Genomic DNA, 17,515 nt, shown 5'->3' with positions numbered 1-17,515 from the left:
GATGCCCGGGGCCACTGTGGTCCTTCCTCATTCCTGGGGAGGACAGGAAGTCAGAGACCCTATGGCATAACTCAGGAGGAACAGGGCCCAACCAGAACCCACGTCCTCTCCAGGGAGGCCCTCGTGCCCCTGCCCACCCAAAGGAAGAGGCTGGCGAGGGTGGCCTCCCTGGTGCCAGCCCTCGGGGTCCATGGACTTCAGCAGAGACACTCTCTGCGGGGATCACGTGTGGCCTATGGCCCCCAGGTCCTCAGGGGTGACTGTGGAACGCAAGCCCAAAGGCTCTGCGGCTCCCCGTGGCCCCCAGCAGCTGCCCCGGCCAGCTCGGGCAGGGAGGGCAGTGCCGGAGGGAGGCAGGGCCCGGCCTTTCTGGCTGGACCCTCCAGCAGAGCGTCTCTCCCAGGTGTTCACGGACCCCAGCAACCTGCAGCGGCACATCCGCTCGCAGCACGTGGGCGCCCGGGCGCACGCCTGCCCCGACTGCGGCAAGACCTTCGCCACGTCCTCCGGCCTCAAGCAGCACAAGCACATCCACAGCACCGTCAAGCCCTTCATATGTGAGTGCCCGCCTGCCGCCCGCGCCCGCCTGCGCCTGCCCGTCGGCCCACGCCGTGGGGGGGGGGGGGCAGAAATCCCTCCCAGCCAGGCCTGAGGCCTCTGCCTAGTGGCCGGGTCCTGGCAGCCCTCAGGGGCCACTAGAACTGCCCGCTCGCTCCACCCTGCTCCCCGCCCCCCTCCTGCCTGTGCCCCCTTTGTGCTTCCTCCAGTGGCTGCAGGTAGGTGGTGGGGCAGCAAGGACCTCGGTTCCCAGCACTGGCTGAGCTACAGAGTGCAGCCGGGTGGGGCCAGCCACGGAGCAGGTCCTCCAGAGCCACAGGGCAGGCCCGCTACCAGGTGCCCTGTCCTGCTGTCCTCGTGTTCACATGCTAGAGGGAGGAGACGAGGTGACAGATACCAGCTGGGGACAGCAGTGCAGGGCTAGAGCCTCAGGGAGGCCATGCTGGTGCTGGGTGGGCACGGCCCCTGCACCTTTGTTGGGAGGTGCCCAGCACAGCGGTGAGGAGCACTGGCCTGGGTGCCTGCTGAGAGGCTCAGGGTGGGGGGACGGGGGCAGAGGTCACCAGGGACCAGTCCCGCAGGCTGTGGGCCTGCACAGGGCCTTTGGCCCTGGTTCTCAGTGAGTTCAGCCACAGAGAGGCCATGTCCCCGTGTGCCATCGTCATTGTCACAGCAGGCCTAGTCCTCAAGCCTCGTGCAGTCACACACTTTGTGCGTTCCCAAGCACACGCCTGCCCCTGTAGTCACTGACACACATGTGCGTAGTGCAGGATCATCTCACACACACACACATGTGTGTCCAAGTACACGCCTGCCCCATGCAGTCACCTAACACACACACGTGTGCATCTCGCACACGCCTGCCTCGCACGGTCGTCTCACACGCACACGTCAGGCTGTCACCCCTCGCAGACCTCTGGCGCACTGTCCCCCATGTTACCATGACACCCAGCTCAGGCCTAGTGAGGAGGAGGAGCGCGAGGCCCTGTGGGCGGGTGTGCGTGTTGGTGTGAGGTGACGGCTTCCAGGGCTGGTGCAGCCTCGCCAGGGCAGGGCCCGCTGGGACGCACCGTGGTCCTCGGGACGTGCAAACCGGCTTTGTGAAGCCCACGGGTCCCGTGGAGAGCGTGAGTTCCAGGTGCCGCCTGCTGGGCGGGCTGAGCCCAGGGTTCCCCGCATGGCACAGGCTCCCGCGGGGTGGGCCTGCCCCAGGGTAGGACTCATGCCCTCCTTGGTGTCCAGGCCCCGCTCTGGGCCTTGGCTCTGGCAAAGGCAACCCAGCTCTCAAGACGGAGTCTGTACCAGGTTGATGTGGGGCACGGCCCCGACGGGGGAGGCCAGAGCTGGGCAACACGCGCGGAGCGCCTCCGAGGGCTTCAGGTCTGGATGGGAAACTGCGAGGAAGTGGGGAAGTCCACGTGGGTCACTTGGAGGACAGCGAGGGCACGGGCACTGAGTACACCCGGACGCCGTGTCACCCGCTGGTGAAACCTGTGTGCACGCCCATAGCCACCCGACTCCTGGAAGCCCCAGCCCCCGCCAGCTCAGAAACCAAGGTGATGTCTGTCCCTCTGGGGAGCTGGAGTGTGCCCGTGGGTGCCTGAGGGACAGGTGGCAAGGAGGAGGCCAGAAGGCGCGTGGAAGTGGGCGGCTCCTCGTGAGCACTTTCCCAAAGAGCGCGTCCTGGAGAGGACGGGCGTGTGCAGTGAGGGTGCGTGAGTGGTGACCACAGGGGGAGTGGGGGACGCGTCCTGGAGAGGACGGGCGTGTGCAGTGAGGGTGTGTGAGTGGGTGACCACAGGGGGAGTGGGGACGTGTCTTGCAGGGGACGGGCGTGTGCAGTGAGGGTGTGTGAGTGGGTGACCACAGGGGGAGTGGGGACGTGTCCTGGAGAGGACGGGCGTGTGCAGTGAGGGTGTGTGAGTGGGTGACCACAGGGGAGTGGGGGACGTGTCCTGGAGAGGACAGGCGTGTGCAGTGAGGGTGTGTGAGTGGGTGACCACAGGGGGAGTGGGGACGTGTCCTGCAGAGGACAGGCGTGTGCAGTGAGGGTGTGTGAGTGGGTGACCACAGGGGGAGTGGGGGACGTGTCCTGGAGAGGACGGGCGTGTGCAGTGAGGGTGTGTGAGTGGGTGACCACAGGGGGAGTGGGGGACGTGTCCTGCAGAGGACGGGCGTGTGCAGTGAGGGTGTGTGAGTGGTGACCACAGGGGGAGTGGGGGACGTGTCCTGGAGAGGACGGGCGTGTGCAGTGAGGTCTGTGAGTGGGTGACCACAGGGGGAGTGGGGACGTGTCCTGCAGAGGACGGGCGTGTGCAGTGAGGGTGTGTGAGTGGGTGACCACAGGGGGAGTGGGGACGTGTCCTGGAGAGGACGGGCGTGTGCAGTGAGGGTGTGTGAGTGGGTGACCACAGGGGGAGTGGGGACGTGTCCTGGAGAGGACGGGCGTGTGCAGTGAGGTCTGTGAGTGGTGACCACAGGGGGAGTGGGGACGTGTCCTGGAGAGGACGGGCGTGTGCAGTGAGGTCTGTGAGTGGGTGACCACAGGGGGAGTGGGGGACGTGTCCTGGAGAGGACGGGCGTGTGCAGTGAGGGTGTGTGAGTGGGTGACCACAGGGGGAGTGGGGACGTGTCCTGGAGAGGACGGGCGTGTGCAGTGAGGGTGTGTGAGTGGGTGACCACAGGGGGAGTGGGGACGTGTCCTGGAGAGGACGGGCGTGTGCAGTGAGGGTGTGTGAGTGGGTGACCACAGGGGGAGTGGGGGACGTGTCCTGGAGAGGACGGGCGTGTGCAGTGAGGGTGTGTGAGTGGGTGACCACAGGGGGAGTGGGGGACGTGTCCTGGAGAGGACAGGCGTGTGCAGTGAGGTCTGTGAGTGGGTGACCACAGGGGGAGTGGGGACGTGTCCTGGAGAGGACGGGCGTGTGCAGTGAGGGTGTGTGAGTGGGTGACCACAGGGGGAGTGGGGGACGTGTCCTGGAGAGGACGGGCGTGTGCAGTGAGGGTGCGTGAGTGGTGACCACAGGGGGAGTGGGGGGACGTGTCCTGGAGAGGACGGGCGTGTGCAGTGAGGGTGTGTGAGTGGGTGACCACAGGGGGAGTGGGGGACGTGTCCTGGAGAGGACGGGCATGTGCAGTGAGGTCTGTGAGTGGGTGACCACAGGGGGAGTGGGGACGTGTCCTGGAGAGGACGGGCGTGTGCAGTGAGGGTGTGTGAGTGGGTGACCACAGGGGGAGTGGGGGACGTATCCTGCAGAGGACGGGCGTGTGCAGTGAGGTCTGTGAGTGGGTGACCACAGGGGGAGTCGGGGACGTGTCCTGCAGAGGACGGGCGTGTGCAGTGAGGGTGTGTGAGTGGTGACCACAGGGGGAGTGGGGACGTGTCCTGGAGAGGACGGGCGTGTGCAGTGAGGGTGTGTGAGTGGGTGACCACAGGGGGAGTGGGGGACGTGTCCTGGAGAGGACGGGCGTGTGCAGTGAGGGTGTGTGAGTGGGTGACCACAGGGGGATTGGGGGGACGTGTCCTGGAGAGGACGGGCGTGTGCAGTGAGGTCTGTGAGTGGGTGACCACAGGGGGAGTGGGGACGTGTCCTGGAGAGGACGGGCGTGTGCAGTGAGGTCTGTGAGTGGGTGACCACAGGGGGAGTGGGGACGTGTCCTGGAGAGGACGGGCGTGTGCAGTGAGGGTGTGTGAGTGGGTGACCACAGGGGGAGTGGGGACGTGTCCTGGAGAGGACGGGCGTGTGCAGTGAGGTCTGTGAGTGGGTGACCACAGGGGGAGTGGGGGACGTGTCCTGGAGAGGACGGGCGTGTGCAGTGAGGGTGTGTGAGTGGGTGACCACAGGGGGAGTGGGGACGTGTCCTGGAGAGGACGGGCGTGTGCAGTGAGGGTGTGTGAGTGGGTGACCACAGGGGGAGTGGGGGACGTGTCCTGGAGAGGACGGGCGTGTGCAGTGAGGGTGTGTGAGTGGGTGACCACAGGGGGAGTGGGGGACGTGTCCTGGAGAGGACGGGCGTGTGCAGTGAGGGTGTGTGAGTGGGTGACCACAGGGGGAGTGGGGGACGCGTCCTGGAGAGGACGGGCGTGTGCAGTGAGGTCTGTGAGTGGGTGACCACAGGGCGAGTGGGGGACGTGTCCTGGAGAGGACGGGCGTGTGCAGTGAGGGTGTGTGAGTGGGTGACCACAGGGGGAGTGGGGACGCGTCCTGCAGAGGACGGGCGTGTGCAGTGAGGGTGTGTGAGTGGTGACCACAGGGGGAGTGGGGACGTGTCCTGGAGAGGACGGGCGTGTGCAGTGAGGGTGTGTGAGTGGGTGACCACAGGGGGAGTGGGGACGTGTCCTGCAGAGGACAGGCGTGTGCAGTGAGGGTGTGTGAGTGGGTGACCACAGGGGGAGTGGGGGACGTGTCCTGGAGAGGACGGGCGTGTGCAGTGAGGTCTGTGAGTGGGTGACCACAGGGGGAGTGGGGGACGCGTCCTGGAGAGGACGGGCGTGTGCAGTGAGGGTGTGTGAGTGGGTGACCACAGGGGGAGTGGGGGACGTGTCCTGCAGAGGACGGGCGTGTGCAGTGAGGGTGTGTGAGTGGGTGACCACAGGGGGAGTGGGGGACGTGTCCTGGAGAGGACGGGCATGTGCAGTGAGGTCTGTGAGTGGGTGACCACAGGGGGAGTGGGGACGTGTCCTGGAGAGGACGGGCGTGTGCAGTGAGGGTGTGTGAGTGGGTGACCACAGGGGGAGTGGGGGACGTGTCCTGCAGAGGACGGGCGTGTGCAGTGAGGTCTGTGAGTGGGTGACCACAGGGGGAGTCGGGGACGTGTCCTGCAGAGGACGGGCGTGTGCAGTGAGGGTGTGTGAGTGGTGACCACAGGGGGAGTGGGGACGTGTCCTGGAGAGGACGGGCGTGTGCAGTGAGGGTGTGTGAGTGGGTGACCACAGGGGGAGTGGGGGACGTGTCCTGCAGAGGACGGGCGTGTGCAGTGAGGTCTGTGAGTGGGTGACCACAGGGGGAGTGGGGGACGTGTCCTGGAGAGGACGGGCGTGTGCAGTGAGGGTGTGTGAGTGGGTGACCACAGGGGGAGTGGGGGACGTGTCCTGGAGAGGACGGGCGTGTGCAGTGAGGTCTGTGAGTGGGTGACCACAGGGGGAGTGGGGACATGTCCTGGAGAGGACGGGCGTGTGCAGTGAGGGTGTGTGAGTGGGTGACCACAGGGGAGTGGGGGACGTGTCCTGGAGAGGACGGGCGTGTGCAGTGAGGTCTGTGAGTGGGTGACCACAGGGGGAGTGGGGACGTGTCCTGCAGAGGACGGGCGTGTGCAGTGAGGGTGTGTGAGTGGGTGACCACAGGGGAGTGGGGGACGTGTCCTGCAGAGGACGGGCGTGTGCGGTGAGGGTGTGTGAGTGGGTGACCACAGGGGGAGTGGGGACGTGTCCTGGAGAGGACGGGCGTGTGCAGTGAGGGTGTGTGAGTGGGTGACCACAGGGCGAGTGGGGACGTGTCCTGGAGAGGACGGGCGTGTGCAGTGAGGGTGTGTGAGTGGGTGACCACAGGGGGAGTGGGGGACGCGTCCTGGAGAGGACAGGCGTGTGCAGTGAGGGTGTGTGAGTGGGTGACCACAGGGGGAGTGGGGACGTGTCCTGGAGAGGACGGGCGTGTGCAGTGAGGGTCTGTGAGTGGGTGACCACAGGGGGAGTGGGGGACGCGTCCTGGAGAGGACAGGCGTGTGCAGTGAGGGTGTGTGAGTGGGTGACCACAGGGGGAGTGGGGACGTGTCCTGGAGAGGACGGGCGTGTGCAGTGAGGGTGTGTGAGTGGGTGACCACAGGGGAGTGGGGACGTGTCCTGGAGAGGACGGGCGTGTGCAGTGAGGGTCTGTGAGTGGGTGACCACAGGGGGAGTGGGGACGTGTCCTGGAGAGGACGGGCGTGTGCAGTGAGGGTGTGTGAGTGGGTGACCACAGGGGGAGTGGGGGACGTGTCCTGGAGAGGACGGGCGTGTGCAGTGAGGGTGTGTGAGTGGGTGACCACAGGGGGAGTGGGGACGTGTCCTGGAGAGGACGGGCGTGTGCAGTGAGGGTGTGTGAGTGGGTGACCACAGGGGGAGTGGGGACGTGTCCTGCAGAGGACGGGCGTGTGCAGTGAGGGTGTGTGAGTGGTGACCACAGGGGGAGTGGGGGACGTGTCTTGCAGAGGACGGGCGTGTGCAGTGAGGGTGTGTGAGTGGGTGACCACAGGGGGAGTGGGGACGTGTCCTGGAGAGGACGGGCGTGTGCAGTGAGGGTGTGTGAGTGGGTGACCACAGGGGGAGTGGGGACGTGTCCTGGAGAGGACGGGCGTGTGCAGTGAGGGTGTGTGAGTGGGTGACCACAGGGGGAGTGGGGACGTGTCCTGCAGAGGACGGGCGTGTGCAGTGAGGGTGTGTGAGTGGGTGACCACAGGGGGAGTGGGGGACGTGTCCTGGAGAGGACGGGCGTGTGCAGTGAGGGTGTGTGAGTGGGTGACCACAGGGGGAGTGGGGGACGTGTCCTGGAGAGGACAGGCGTGTGCAGTGAGGTCTGTGAGTGGGTGACCACAGGGGGAGTGGGGACGTGTCCTGGAGAGGACGGGCGTGTGCAGTGAGGGTGTGTGAGTGGGTGACCACAGGGGGAGTGGGGACGTGTCCTGGAGAGGACAGGCGTGTGCAGTGAGGTCTGTGAGTGGGTGACCACAGGGGGAGTGGGGACGTGTCCTGGAGAGGACGGGCGTGTGCAGTGAGGGTGTGTGAGTGGGTGACCACAGGGGAGTGGGGGACGCGTCCTGGAGAGGACGGGCGTGTGCAGTGAGGGTGTGTGAGTGGTGACCACAGGGGGAGTGGGGGACGTGTCCTGGAGAGGACAGGCGTGTGCAGTGAGGGTGTGTGAGTGGGTGACCTCAGGGGGAGTGGGGGACGTGTCCTGGAGAGGACAGGCGTGTGCAGTGAGGGTGTGTGAGTGGGTGACCACAGGGGAGTGGGGACGTGTCCTGGAGAGGACGGGCGTGTGCAGTGAGGGTGTGTGAGTGGGTGACCTCAGGGGGAGTGGGGGACGTGTCCTGGAGAGGACAGGCGTGTGCAGTGAGGGTGTGTGAGTGGGTGACCACAGGGGGAGTGGGGACGTGTCCTGGAGAGGACGGGCGTGTGCAGTGAGGGTGTGTGAGTGGGTGACCACAGGGGGAGTGGGGACGTGTCCTGGAGAGGACGGGCGTGTGCAGTGAGGGTCTGTGAGTGGGTGACCACAGGGGGAGTGGGGACGTGTCCTGGAGAGGACGGGCGTGTGCAGTGAGGGTGTGTGAGTGGGTGACCACAGGGGGAGTGGGGACGTGTCCTGGAGAGGACGGGCGTGTGCAGTGAGGGTCTGTGAGTGGGTGACCACAGGGGGAGTGGGGACGTGTCCTGGAGAGGACGGGCGTGTGCAGTGAGGGTGTGTGAGTGGGTGACCACAGGGGGAGTGGGGACGTGTCCTGGAGAGGACGGGCGTGTGCAGTGAGGGTGTGTGAGTGGGTGACCACAGGGGGAGTGGGGACGTGTCCTGGAGAGGACGGGCGTGTGCAGTGAGGTCTGTGAGTGGGTGACCACAGGGCGAGTGGGGGACGTGTCCTGAAGAGGACGGGCGTGTGCAGTGAGGGTGTGTGAGTGGGTGACCACAGGGGGAGTGGGGGACGTGTCCTGGAGAGGACGGGCGTGTGCAGTGAGGGTGTGTGAGTGGGTGACCACAGGGGGAGTGGGGGACGCGTCCTGGAGAGGACGGGCGTGTGCAGTGAGGGTGTGTGAGTGGGTGACCACAGGGGGAGTGGGGACGTGTCCTGGAGAGGACGGGCGTGTGCAGTGAGGTCTGTGAGTGGGTGACCACAGGGGGAGTGGGGACGTGTCCTGGAGAGGACGGGCGTGTGCAGTGAGGGTGTGTGAGTGGGTGACCTCAGGGGGAGTGGGGGACGTGTCCTGGAGAGGACGGGCGTGTGCAGTGAGGGTGTGTGAGTGGGTGACCACAGGGGGAGTGGGGACGTGTCCTGGAGAGGACGGGCGTGTGCAGTGAGGGTGTGTGAGTGGTGACCACAGGGGGAGTGGGGACGTGTCCTGCAGAGGACGGGCGTGTGCAGTGAGGGTGTGTGAGTGGGTGACCTCAGGGGGAGTGGGGGACGCGTCCTGGAGAGGACGGGCGTGTGCAGTGAGGGTGTGTGAGTGGGTGACCACAGGGGGAGTGGGGGACATGTCCTGGAGAGGACAGGCGTGTGCAGTGAGGGTGTGTGAGTGGTGACCACAGGGGGAGTGGGGGACGCGTCCTGGAGAGGACAGGCGTGTGCAGTGAGGGTGTGTGAGTGGGTGACCACAGGGGGAGTGGGGACGTGTCCTGGAGAGGACGGGCGTGTGCAGTGAGGGTGTGTGAGTGGGTGACCACAGGGGGAGTGGGGGACGTGTCCTGCAGAGGACGGGCGTGTGCAGTGAGGTCTGTGAGTGGGTGACCACAGGGGGAGTGGGGACGTGTCCTGCAGAGGACGGGCGTGTGCAGTGAGGGTGTGTGAGTGGTGACCACAGGGGGAGTGGGGACGTGTCCTGGAGAGGACGGGCGTGTGCAGTGAGGGTGTGTGAGTGGGTGACCTCAGGGGGAGTGGGGGACGTGTCCTGGAGAGGACAGGCGTGTGCAGTGAGGGTGTGTGAGTGGGTGACCACAGGGGGAGTGGGGGACGTGTCCTGGAGAGGACGGGCGTGTGCAGTGAGGGTGTGTGAGTGGGTGACCACAGGGGGAGTGGGGGACGTGTCCTGCAGAGGACGGGCGTGTGCAGTGAGGTCTGTGAGTGGGTGACCACAGGGGGAGTGGGGACGTGTCCTGCAGAGGACGGGCGTGTGCAGTGAGGGTGTGTGAGTGGTGACCACAGGGGGAGTGGGGACGTGTCCTGCAGAGGACGGGCGTGTGCAGTGAGGGTGTGTGAGTGGTGACCACAGGGGGAGTGGGGACGTGTCCAGGAGAGGACGGGCGTGTGCAGTGAGGGTGTGTGAGTGGGTGACCTCAGGGGGAGTGGGGGACGTGTCCTGGAGAGGACAGGCGTGTGCAGTGAGGGTGTGTGAGTGGGTGACCACAGGGCGAGTGGGGGACGTGTAGTGGGCATGGGTCCACACCCGGCCGACGAGGGAAAGGAGCCCTTGTTTCCGTGATTAGGAAGCAAGCTGTCCCGTGGACACCCATGCTTGCGTGTGCTCCTCACTTTCTTGTTAGAAGAGCAAGAGGAAGACGAGCGGGTGCTTCACTGACCCAGCTCACAGGACCCCTGAGCCAGGGGCACTGACCCTCGGGAAGTGGGAGAGATCTGAGCGGTCAGGGGTTGCTCTCACCCGTGGGGAGCGGTGAGGAAGTAGGAGGCTGTGGAGCCCAGACCCCTGCGGCAGCCAGCTGAGGGGGCCTAGCCCTGCTGCGGGCCCTGGGCCAGGCCTGGGCTGGCTCTCCCTCCCCCCGGAGACAGCCCCAGGGTGGGACACCTGTGCACACACAGGCACACGCGTTTATGCAGGCACCTCTTCCCTATAGTACACACAGACAGGTGAGCACATGCTCTGTACAGGCATGAGACGTGGCATGTTATAGAGTCACAGCACATACATGAAGAGGCGCACACGCACAGAGGCACGCTCGCCCGCACAGCTGCTCCCCCTCGAGGTGCGGTCCCCTGTAATTTCATACGGCCTGTGTCTGCTCTCTGCTGATGTTCCAGGTGAGGTCTGCCACAAGTCCTACACGCAGTTCTCCAACCTGTGCCGGCACAAGCGCATGCACGCGGACTGCCGCACACAGATCAAGTGCAAGGACTGTGGGCAGATGTTCAGCACTACCTCCTCCCTGAACAAGCACCGGCGCTTCTGCGAGGGCAAGAGCCATTACACGCCGGGCGGCCTCTTCGCCCCGGGCCTGCCCTTGACCCCCAGCCCCCTGATGGACAAGGCCAAGCCCTCCCCCAACCTCAACCACACTGGCCTGGGCTTCAACGAGTACTTCCCCTCCAGGCCCCACCCTGGGAGCCTGCCCTTCTCCACGGGCCCCCCGGCCTTCCCTGCACTCACGCCCGGCTTCCCGGGCATCTTCCCTCCGTCCTTGTACCCCCGGCCGCCTCTGCTACCTCCCACACCGTTGCTCAAGAGCCCCCTGAACCACACCCAGGACGCCAAGCTCCCCAGCCCCCTGGGGAACCCAGCACTGCCCCTCATCTCCGCGGTCAGCAACAGCGGCCAGGGCGCCACGGCGGCCACGGGGCCGGAGGAGAAGCTGGAGAGCCGCCTGGAGGACACGTACGTAGAGAAGCTCAAGACCAGGAGCCCCGACATGTCCGACGGCAGCGACTTTGAGGACATCAACACCACGACGGGGACCGACCTGGACACCACCACGGGGACCGGCTCGGACCTGGACAGCGACGTGGACAGCGACCGGGACAAGGGCAAGGACCAGGGCAAGCCCGAGTTTGGCGGCGGCTCGGTGCCCGCGGGGTCCACCCACAGTGGGGCCGAGGTGCCCGTCTTCTACTCACAGCACTCCTTCTTCCCGCCGCCCGAGGAGCAGCTGCTGACCGCCTCGGGCGCCGCCGGCGACTCCATCAAAGCCATCGCGTCCATCGCGGAGAAGTACTTTGGCCCGGGCTTCATGGGCATGCAGGAGAAGAAGCTGGGCGCGCTGCCCTACCACTCGGTGTTCCCCTTCCAGTTCCTGCCCAACTTCCCCCACTCCCTGTACCCCTTCACGGACCGCGCCCTCGCCCACAACCTGCTGGTCAAGGCCGAGCCAAAGTCGCCCCGGGACACACTCAAAGTGGGCGGCCCCAGCGCCGAGTGCCCCTTCGACCTCACCACCAAACCAAAAGAGGCGAAGCCCATCCTGCCCGCGCCCAAGGTGCCCCCGGCACCCGCGTCCAGCGAGGAGCAGCCACTGGACTTGAGCATCGGCAGCCGGGCCCGTGCCAGCCAGAACGGAGGGGGCCGGGAGCCCCGGAAGAACCACATCTACGGGGAGCGGAAGCCAGGGGCCGGTGAGGGGCTGCCCAAGGTGTGCCCGGCGCAGCTGCCCCAGCAGCCCTCCCTGCACTACGCCAAGCCCTCTCCCTTCTTCATGGACCCCATTTACAGGTATTAACATGCCCCGTCCTCACCTCCTCTTGCCCGGAGCCCACGCCGCAGGAGCTGGCCACATCCGCCCAAGGTTCTCCGCCTCTGTGGGCTCCAGGGAGGGGCCTCTGCTCCTGGGGCTCCGCACCCCTCTGGAGGGGCATCTGGCTTGGCCACTCCCAGGGTCGGTGGGCCGGGGTGGGGCCTCCTGGACACGTGTGGTTCCCTTGCACTGACCGCAGGTCAGATGTCCTCTGCCCCACCTTGAGCCCCTCCTGAGTACTGCCATCATCAGTATCCACGCCTCCCTGTGTCCAGCTGTCTTTCCTGAACCAAGTCTGTGTTCCGGAAAAGGTCAGAGGGGCCTACACTGGCTCTGAGCTCTCTGGGCACCTCCCTGAGGCTCCACATCCCCAAGGCTGCTCCTGTGGTCCCACCTCACTCTTGAAGCCACACTAAGGGGCATTTTGGTGGCCTGGGAAAAACCACAGAGGGAGCTGTTGGTCCCCAGGGGGGACGAGGGGGAGGAGAGGGAAGTTCAAGAGGGTCTGCAGGACATCAGCCTCCCATCTCTCTGATGCCCTCCCAGCAAGGGGCCGGCTGAGTCCGTTCCCCAGCCAGTGGGCAGGCTCTGCCCCTCCCTAGGTGGGGTCCACAGGGAGAGCGGGGCCAGGTTCCATGGCAGGGGTCCTACCATCCTTGCCATGAAGGGAGACCCCAGCGGGTGCCCCCAGCAGAGGCCGAGCACCGGGGCCAGCCCAGGCCTCGGAAGCCTGTGTGCTAAAGCTGCAGGGAGCGGATGGCGGCCCCTTCTGAAGACCGCTCTGCCGGCCCCGCAGTTCAGCCCCGTGGGGGGACAGAGGACGGCTTATGCTTGGGTGAGGAGGTCTCACCTGCTGTGCTTGGGGATCTAGGAGGACAAAGATGAGAACAAGTGACGTCAGAGTGCGGAGGCCAGAGAGCTGCCTTCAGGGCTGGGCTGGCCTGGCCGCTCTGCCAGGGACACGGCGCCCACGGCACCGCTGGGGCCGAGGCCGCTCCCACCCAGACCAAGCCGCATCTGCAGCCAGCTCCTGCCATGTGAAACGTGAAACGTGCCCCCCGTGTTGCTTGGAAGAGGCCCGTCCACCGGCTGCGTGGGACGGGCCAGAGGCTCAGCAGGGAGGGTCGAGGCAGCAGCCCTCTTCCAGGGCGCAGGTGGCCAGCACCAGGCCAGGGCAGCGCTGGCCAGTTGATGAGGGGCTCGTAAGACTGGGAGGCCCACCCTCTACCCAGTGCCTCACTTTCTCTAGGGTGTGCTGGCTGTCAGGGAGTCCAGGGTGGCACCTGCCGTGACAGTCACATTGGCCACATAGACAAGTATGTACAAAGGACCTCAACCTTGGAAAAATAGTAACAATTAAGTAGGATCCCAGGACCTTCACAGGCCACCTTGGTGTGCATAGGACCCAGGCGGGTGACGAGCCTTCTCGGGGGACTCCAGGGCTGGAGCAGACAGACAGGGTGGTCTGCCTGAGCCTCCCTGGCCTCTCTCTCGTCCTCTGCCCTTCCCCTTCAGACACCCCTCCCTCCACACCACTGGTTTAGGGCTTAGGGCCTGGGCTTCCCGGGAAGCTGCAGGGGCCACGGGCAGCCTGGGAGGTAGAACTGTGAGGACCACAGGGCCCGAAGGCCCCCTTCACACACACCCTCACACATGCACACCTGTGCACACCTACGTTCATAAACATACACGTACACCTACACCCATGCACATGCCCACACATACACAGTCGTATGTACGTATGCACACATGTACACATCCATGTATGCTCACACACAGACACACACTCACCCTAGTCATACATATGTACATTCATACCCATGTGCATGCACACACATACATACACGTTCACATACACAAATCATGTTCACATATACATTCGTTCACATCTCACATATACACACCGACGTGCACACTCACACACACACTCACACACACCATCACACATAGACGCAATGCTCACATGCACTCACACAACCACGTACCTCCATGCCCACACTCTCGTGTGCTCTCACATGCCACACGCTCACACCCTAGCACAATCACACACACACGCCCCTACGTGGGCTCCTGGTGGAGGTGCTCTGGGGCTGGACGTGTCTGAACTCTTGTCCTTGGCCATCAGGGTCCAGGCTGCTCACGGGGCTACCTGGGCATCCCTAAGGACAGAAGGCAGGGAACGCCACCAGGGCCCCAGGTGGGTCCCCTCCTGCCCACCCCAGGCACAACCTGGGTAGACGTGGTGTGTGAAGGCACAGGGCCCAGCTGCCAAGAGCATGCCAGGCTCGGGGACAGGTCCCTCAGCATCCCGGGTACCTTGGCTGTGTGCATGTCCACTGCAGTGGTCATCTGGGAGGCGGGTGTCAGGGAAAGGCAGAGGAGGACAGCAGCATCTGAGTTTGCTGGGCAGGGTGTCAGCCCCTCTGGGGGCACTGGCCTTGGGCTGAAGGTCAGAGAGAAGCGCCCACTCGTCCTGACAGCTTGTCCCTCCCAGCAAGCCCTTCCCCTCCCAGGTCCCGTCCTCTGCAGGAGCCACCGGCCCAGAGCATGGGTGTCCCAGGAGGCCCTGCCCAGCCTGCCTGTCCTGCAGGGCCACAGCCTTGCCGTCTGCCCGCCCTCTCGAGGGTCTCCAGGGCTCTCCCCTGGTGGTCTCCCTGGGTCCCTGGTGGGAACGCCTGTGCCTGGGACCTGGCCAGGGCTGGCTCTGCTGCCTCCCCCCTCTCTGCTGTCACTGGCCTGTCCTGCTCTGGTCCACTGGGGCTCAGAGCAGCATGGACTGCCCTTGGTGGAGTGTGGACCAGGGCCCGGGGGGCAGGGGGTCCCCACAGATAAATCATACATGGCCTATCCCAGGGGTCTTCAGAGGGCACGTGGTCAGGCTGGGTTTGGCCAATGCCGTGGCACTGGGAGGCTCACAGCAGCCCTCGCTGGGGATGGGGCAGGGAGATCAGGCAGCCCGCTGCTGGGAGGCGTCGGCTAAAGGAGGCAGCATGGAGGCCCCCATGACCACCGGGTCACCTGGGAGAGGCCTATCTAACAGAGTGTCACCAGCCTTGGGAGAAGGTTCTAGAATTGCAGTCTCCAGCTGCTATCCAGAGTCTCAGATAGAGCCCTGCCCGGGCAAAAGCCCACAGTCACCACAGTCATCGGCAAAAATGGGCAGGCACCCCGTGCCAAAGTCCAGGCAGGAGAGGAAGCTGGGCCCTGGGCCTTCAGGAGTGAGCCACACTGTGCTGTGGGTGGGCTCTGTGCCTGGACAATACAGCCTCCCACCCAGGCTGGCCCATCCGGGGCAGTGGATGGGAGCTGGTGGCCCTGGCCAGTGGGCAGAGGGCTGGTGCCCAGGCCTTCAGAGAAGTTTCTGGCCCCTGCACCAAGCCCCCATAACATGCCCAGGAGCCGGCAGCTGAGGTTGTTAGGGGTGACCTAGGGGAGCATGAAGGTAACGGGAGCATGGGAGGGAATTGACCGTTTGGGTAGGAGGTGGGCTGGGGGTCCAGGCAGGTGAGTAGGCGAGCCAGGACCCCCACTGCCACCAAGAAGGCAGTAAGAGCCAGCAGGAAGCTGTGGTGAGCCCCACACCGTGCCAACGGGCACAGATGTGCTTCTGCAGAGCAGGTGGCTCAGTGGGGCACATAACCCTCTGTGTTGCTGTCCAGCAGGGTAGAAAAGCGGAAGGTGACGGACCCCGTGGGTGTCCTGAAGGAGAAGTACCTGAGGCCGTCCCCGCTGCTGTTTCACCCCCAGGTAAAACCCAGGCGGGCAGCTGGGCAGGCTCGGGGCCAGCACCCTCACCTTTCCAAGGCAGAGGATCCTGCAGGGTTGGAGAGGATGAGGAGGGGGTCCTCACAGTGCAGGCCAGCAAGGCTGTCCAGGGGCCTTCTACCATAGGAGCCCTACCCTCAGGGGGCCACTGACCCCCAAGACTGGCGCTCCAGGAGGGCGGGAGTGTGCACTGGCAGGCTGGGAGGGGAAGAGGTGAGCAGCCCAGGTGGCTCGGGGTAGAAGCTGGTCCTCCTGGGTGATACCTGAGCCCGACGAACTGTGAAGTCCAGAGAGGACAGCTGCACGCAGAGGGGCAGGAGGGTGCACCTCCCCAAGAGCAGAGGGCACCAGGCTCTCCTCAGGGACCCCTGAAGAGCACCAAAGCCTGGACCCTGGACTCAGCCCTACCAGCCTGCAGGCCCTCCTGCCCGCCCTCCTGCCCATGTCCTCCTGGGGGGTGGGCACAGCCCAGTTCAGAGTCTTCCTGGTGTCCCACTGTCCTCCCTTCAAGGAGCCCAGGCCCCCTCCTCAGAGCTGCAGGCCACTGCCCCAGGCCTCCCCCACCACCCGGAGGGTCCTGGGGCCTCCCAAGCCTGCCTCCGGAGCCTGCACGGGCATTGTTTGTCTGCCTTTCCCGCCTGGACACCCCTGGTTTGTGAAATCTGTGCCCTGGTTGAGTTCACAGCTAAACTTAGCACCTGCCATTGTTCTGCGGGGCCGTGAGTTTGGTTAATGACTTCCCCTGATTTATCCTCGGGCGGGCTGGAGGGGCAGACAAGCCAGCCGCACATCCTGTTGGGGGCGGGGGTCTCCACGGGGAATATGACAGGGCAGGCCAGGCCAGGCAGGCGGACCCACCCAAGCCCCAGGAAGAGAGGCCCAGCGGGGGCCCCGCTGCCCATTGTCCCTCCTGCCCACCCCTGAGGTCCCTGTGTCCCTGAGCCAGGAGGAAGGGGCAGGGGAGAGACGACTAAGTAAATGGCCTGAGTTGGGTTGCCACCTGGGCAGAAAGTGCCTGGTAGCTGCCGGTCTCCCCCAAGAGGCCACGACTGTCCCTGCCTGGGCTGCTGAGGTGCCCAGCAAACCCTCTGCCTCTGAGTCCCACGGGCAGGTGTGCAGCCCTGGGGATACAGAGCCAGCCCCACCCAAGGGGGGGTTCCTGGGGAGTCTCTGGGTGGCTGAGAGTCAGCGTGTTCCTAGGCACTGCTGGGCCTGCGGGCAGGTGAACAGCAGTCTCTGTGCCAGGGCTTCAGTGCTACCCTGGGGCCCAGGCCATAGGGGCCAAAGAAGGCTGGATGGTGGGCGAGAAAGCCAGGCACTTGCCACCCGGGGGTCAGCGGGTACAGGCTGGAAGCATCCCATGTCCTCAGGGCTGTGTGCCTGCCCGTTCCAACAGGGTGAAGATGGAACCCCTGTGGCCGGGCAGAGCCCAGAGCAGCATCCGAGGGGAGGCCCCACACAATCTCCATTCATCAGTGGCTTCCCCTCTGTCCCCCCACTGCCCACGTGTCTCCACCACTGGAGCACTTAGCCTCGAGTCACGCTGGGGCCGAGCCCTCTGTTTCCCGCCCTGAATAAGTGCCTGCGAACAGCACCCTCCATGGCGCATGCCAGGCACTTGGACAAGGGGCCAAGGGGCAGAGGGGTGGGTGCTGGCTGAAAGAACCCCCAGCCACACCTTGGGATGGTTCTACTTGCCCAGGGAAGGTTGGGGCAGAGACTTGGCTGTAAATGAGCAAGTACCTCCTGCAAAGACCTCCTCATCCACCCCCGCCCCTCTGTGGGTGCTGGCTGCCAGGGCCCTGCCCAGGGCCAGTCTCTCCCAGTGGTCACTGCACTTGGGACCATGGGTGGCTCCTTCCCTCTATCTCCATCCATCCACCCTGCCTTCCTTCACCCCGCCTCACCAGTCCCTTCTCTGTGCCCTCCAAGGCAAAACAGGGCCTATGGGTGCGTGGAGGGCTGCAGGGCCCCCTCCCAGGGCTAGTGACTGCTGCTGGGGCCCAGGCATCACTGCCTGAGCTCTCTCCTTAAACCAGGAGCTTTGGCTT

At 65.3% G+C, this 17,515-nt stretch overlaps 1 protein-coding gene across 9 annotated transcripts in view; it reads left to right on the top strand.

The window, feature by feature from the left end:
- Prdm16 (PR/SET domain 16) overlaps window positions 1–17,515 on the top strand; it is a 318,869-nt gene that overhangs the window by 283,260 nt on the left and 18,094 nt on the right. For 7 of the 9 annotated variants that reach the window (XM_078025080.1, XM_078025077.1, XM_078025076.1 and 4 more), the window contains 3 exons: window positions 404–557; window positions 10,276–11,677; window positions 15,359–15,446. In XM_078025080.1, the coding sequence (XP_077881206.1) occupies window positions 404–557; window positions 10,276–11,677; window positions 15,359–15,446 (1,644 nt within the window). The remainder of the gene's footprint in view (window positions 1–403; window positions 558–10,275; window positions 11,678–15,358; window positions 15,447–17,515) is intronic. The other 2 variants (XM_078025074.1, XM_078025075.1) reach the window with 1 other exon arrangement.

This window comes from Ictidomys tridecemlineatus, chromosome 11, assembly GCF_052094955.1.
Source record: "Ictidomys tridecemlineatus isolate mIctTri1 chromosome 11, mIctTri1.hap1, whole genome shotgun sequence".
NCBI classification, from domain to species: Eukaryota; Metazoa; Chordata; class Mammalia; order Rodentia; family Sciuridae; genus Ictidomys; species Ictidomys tridecemlineatus.
Note: the sequence above shows the minus strand (reverse complement) of the source record. Positions and strands in the feature narration are given on the sequence as shown.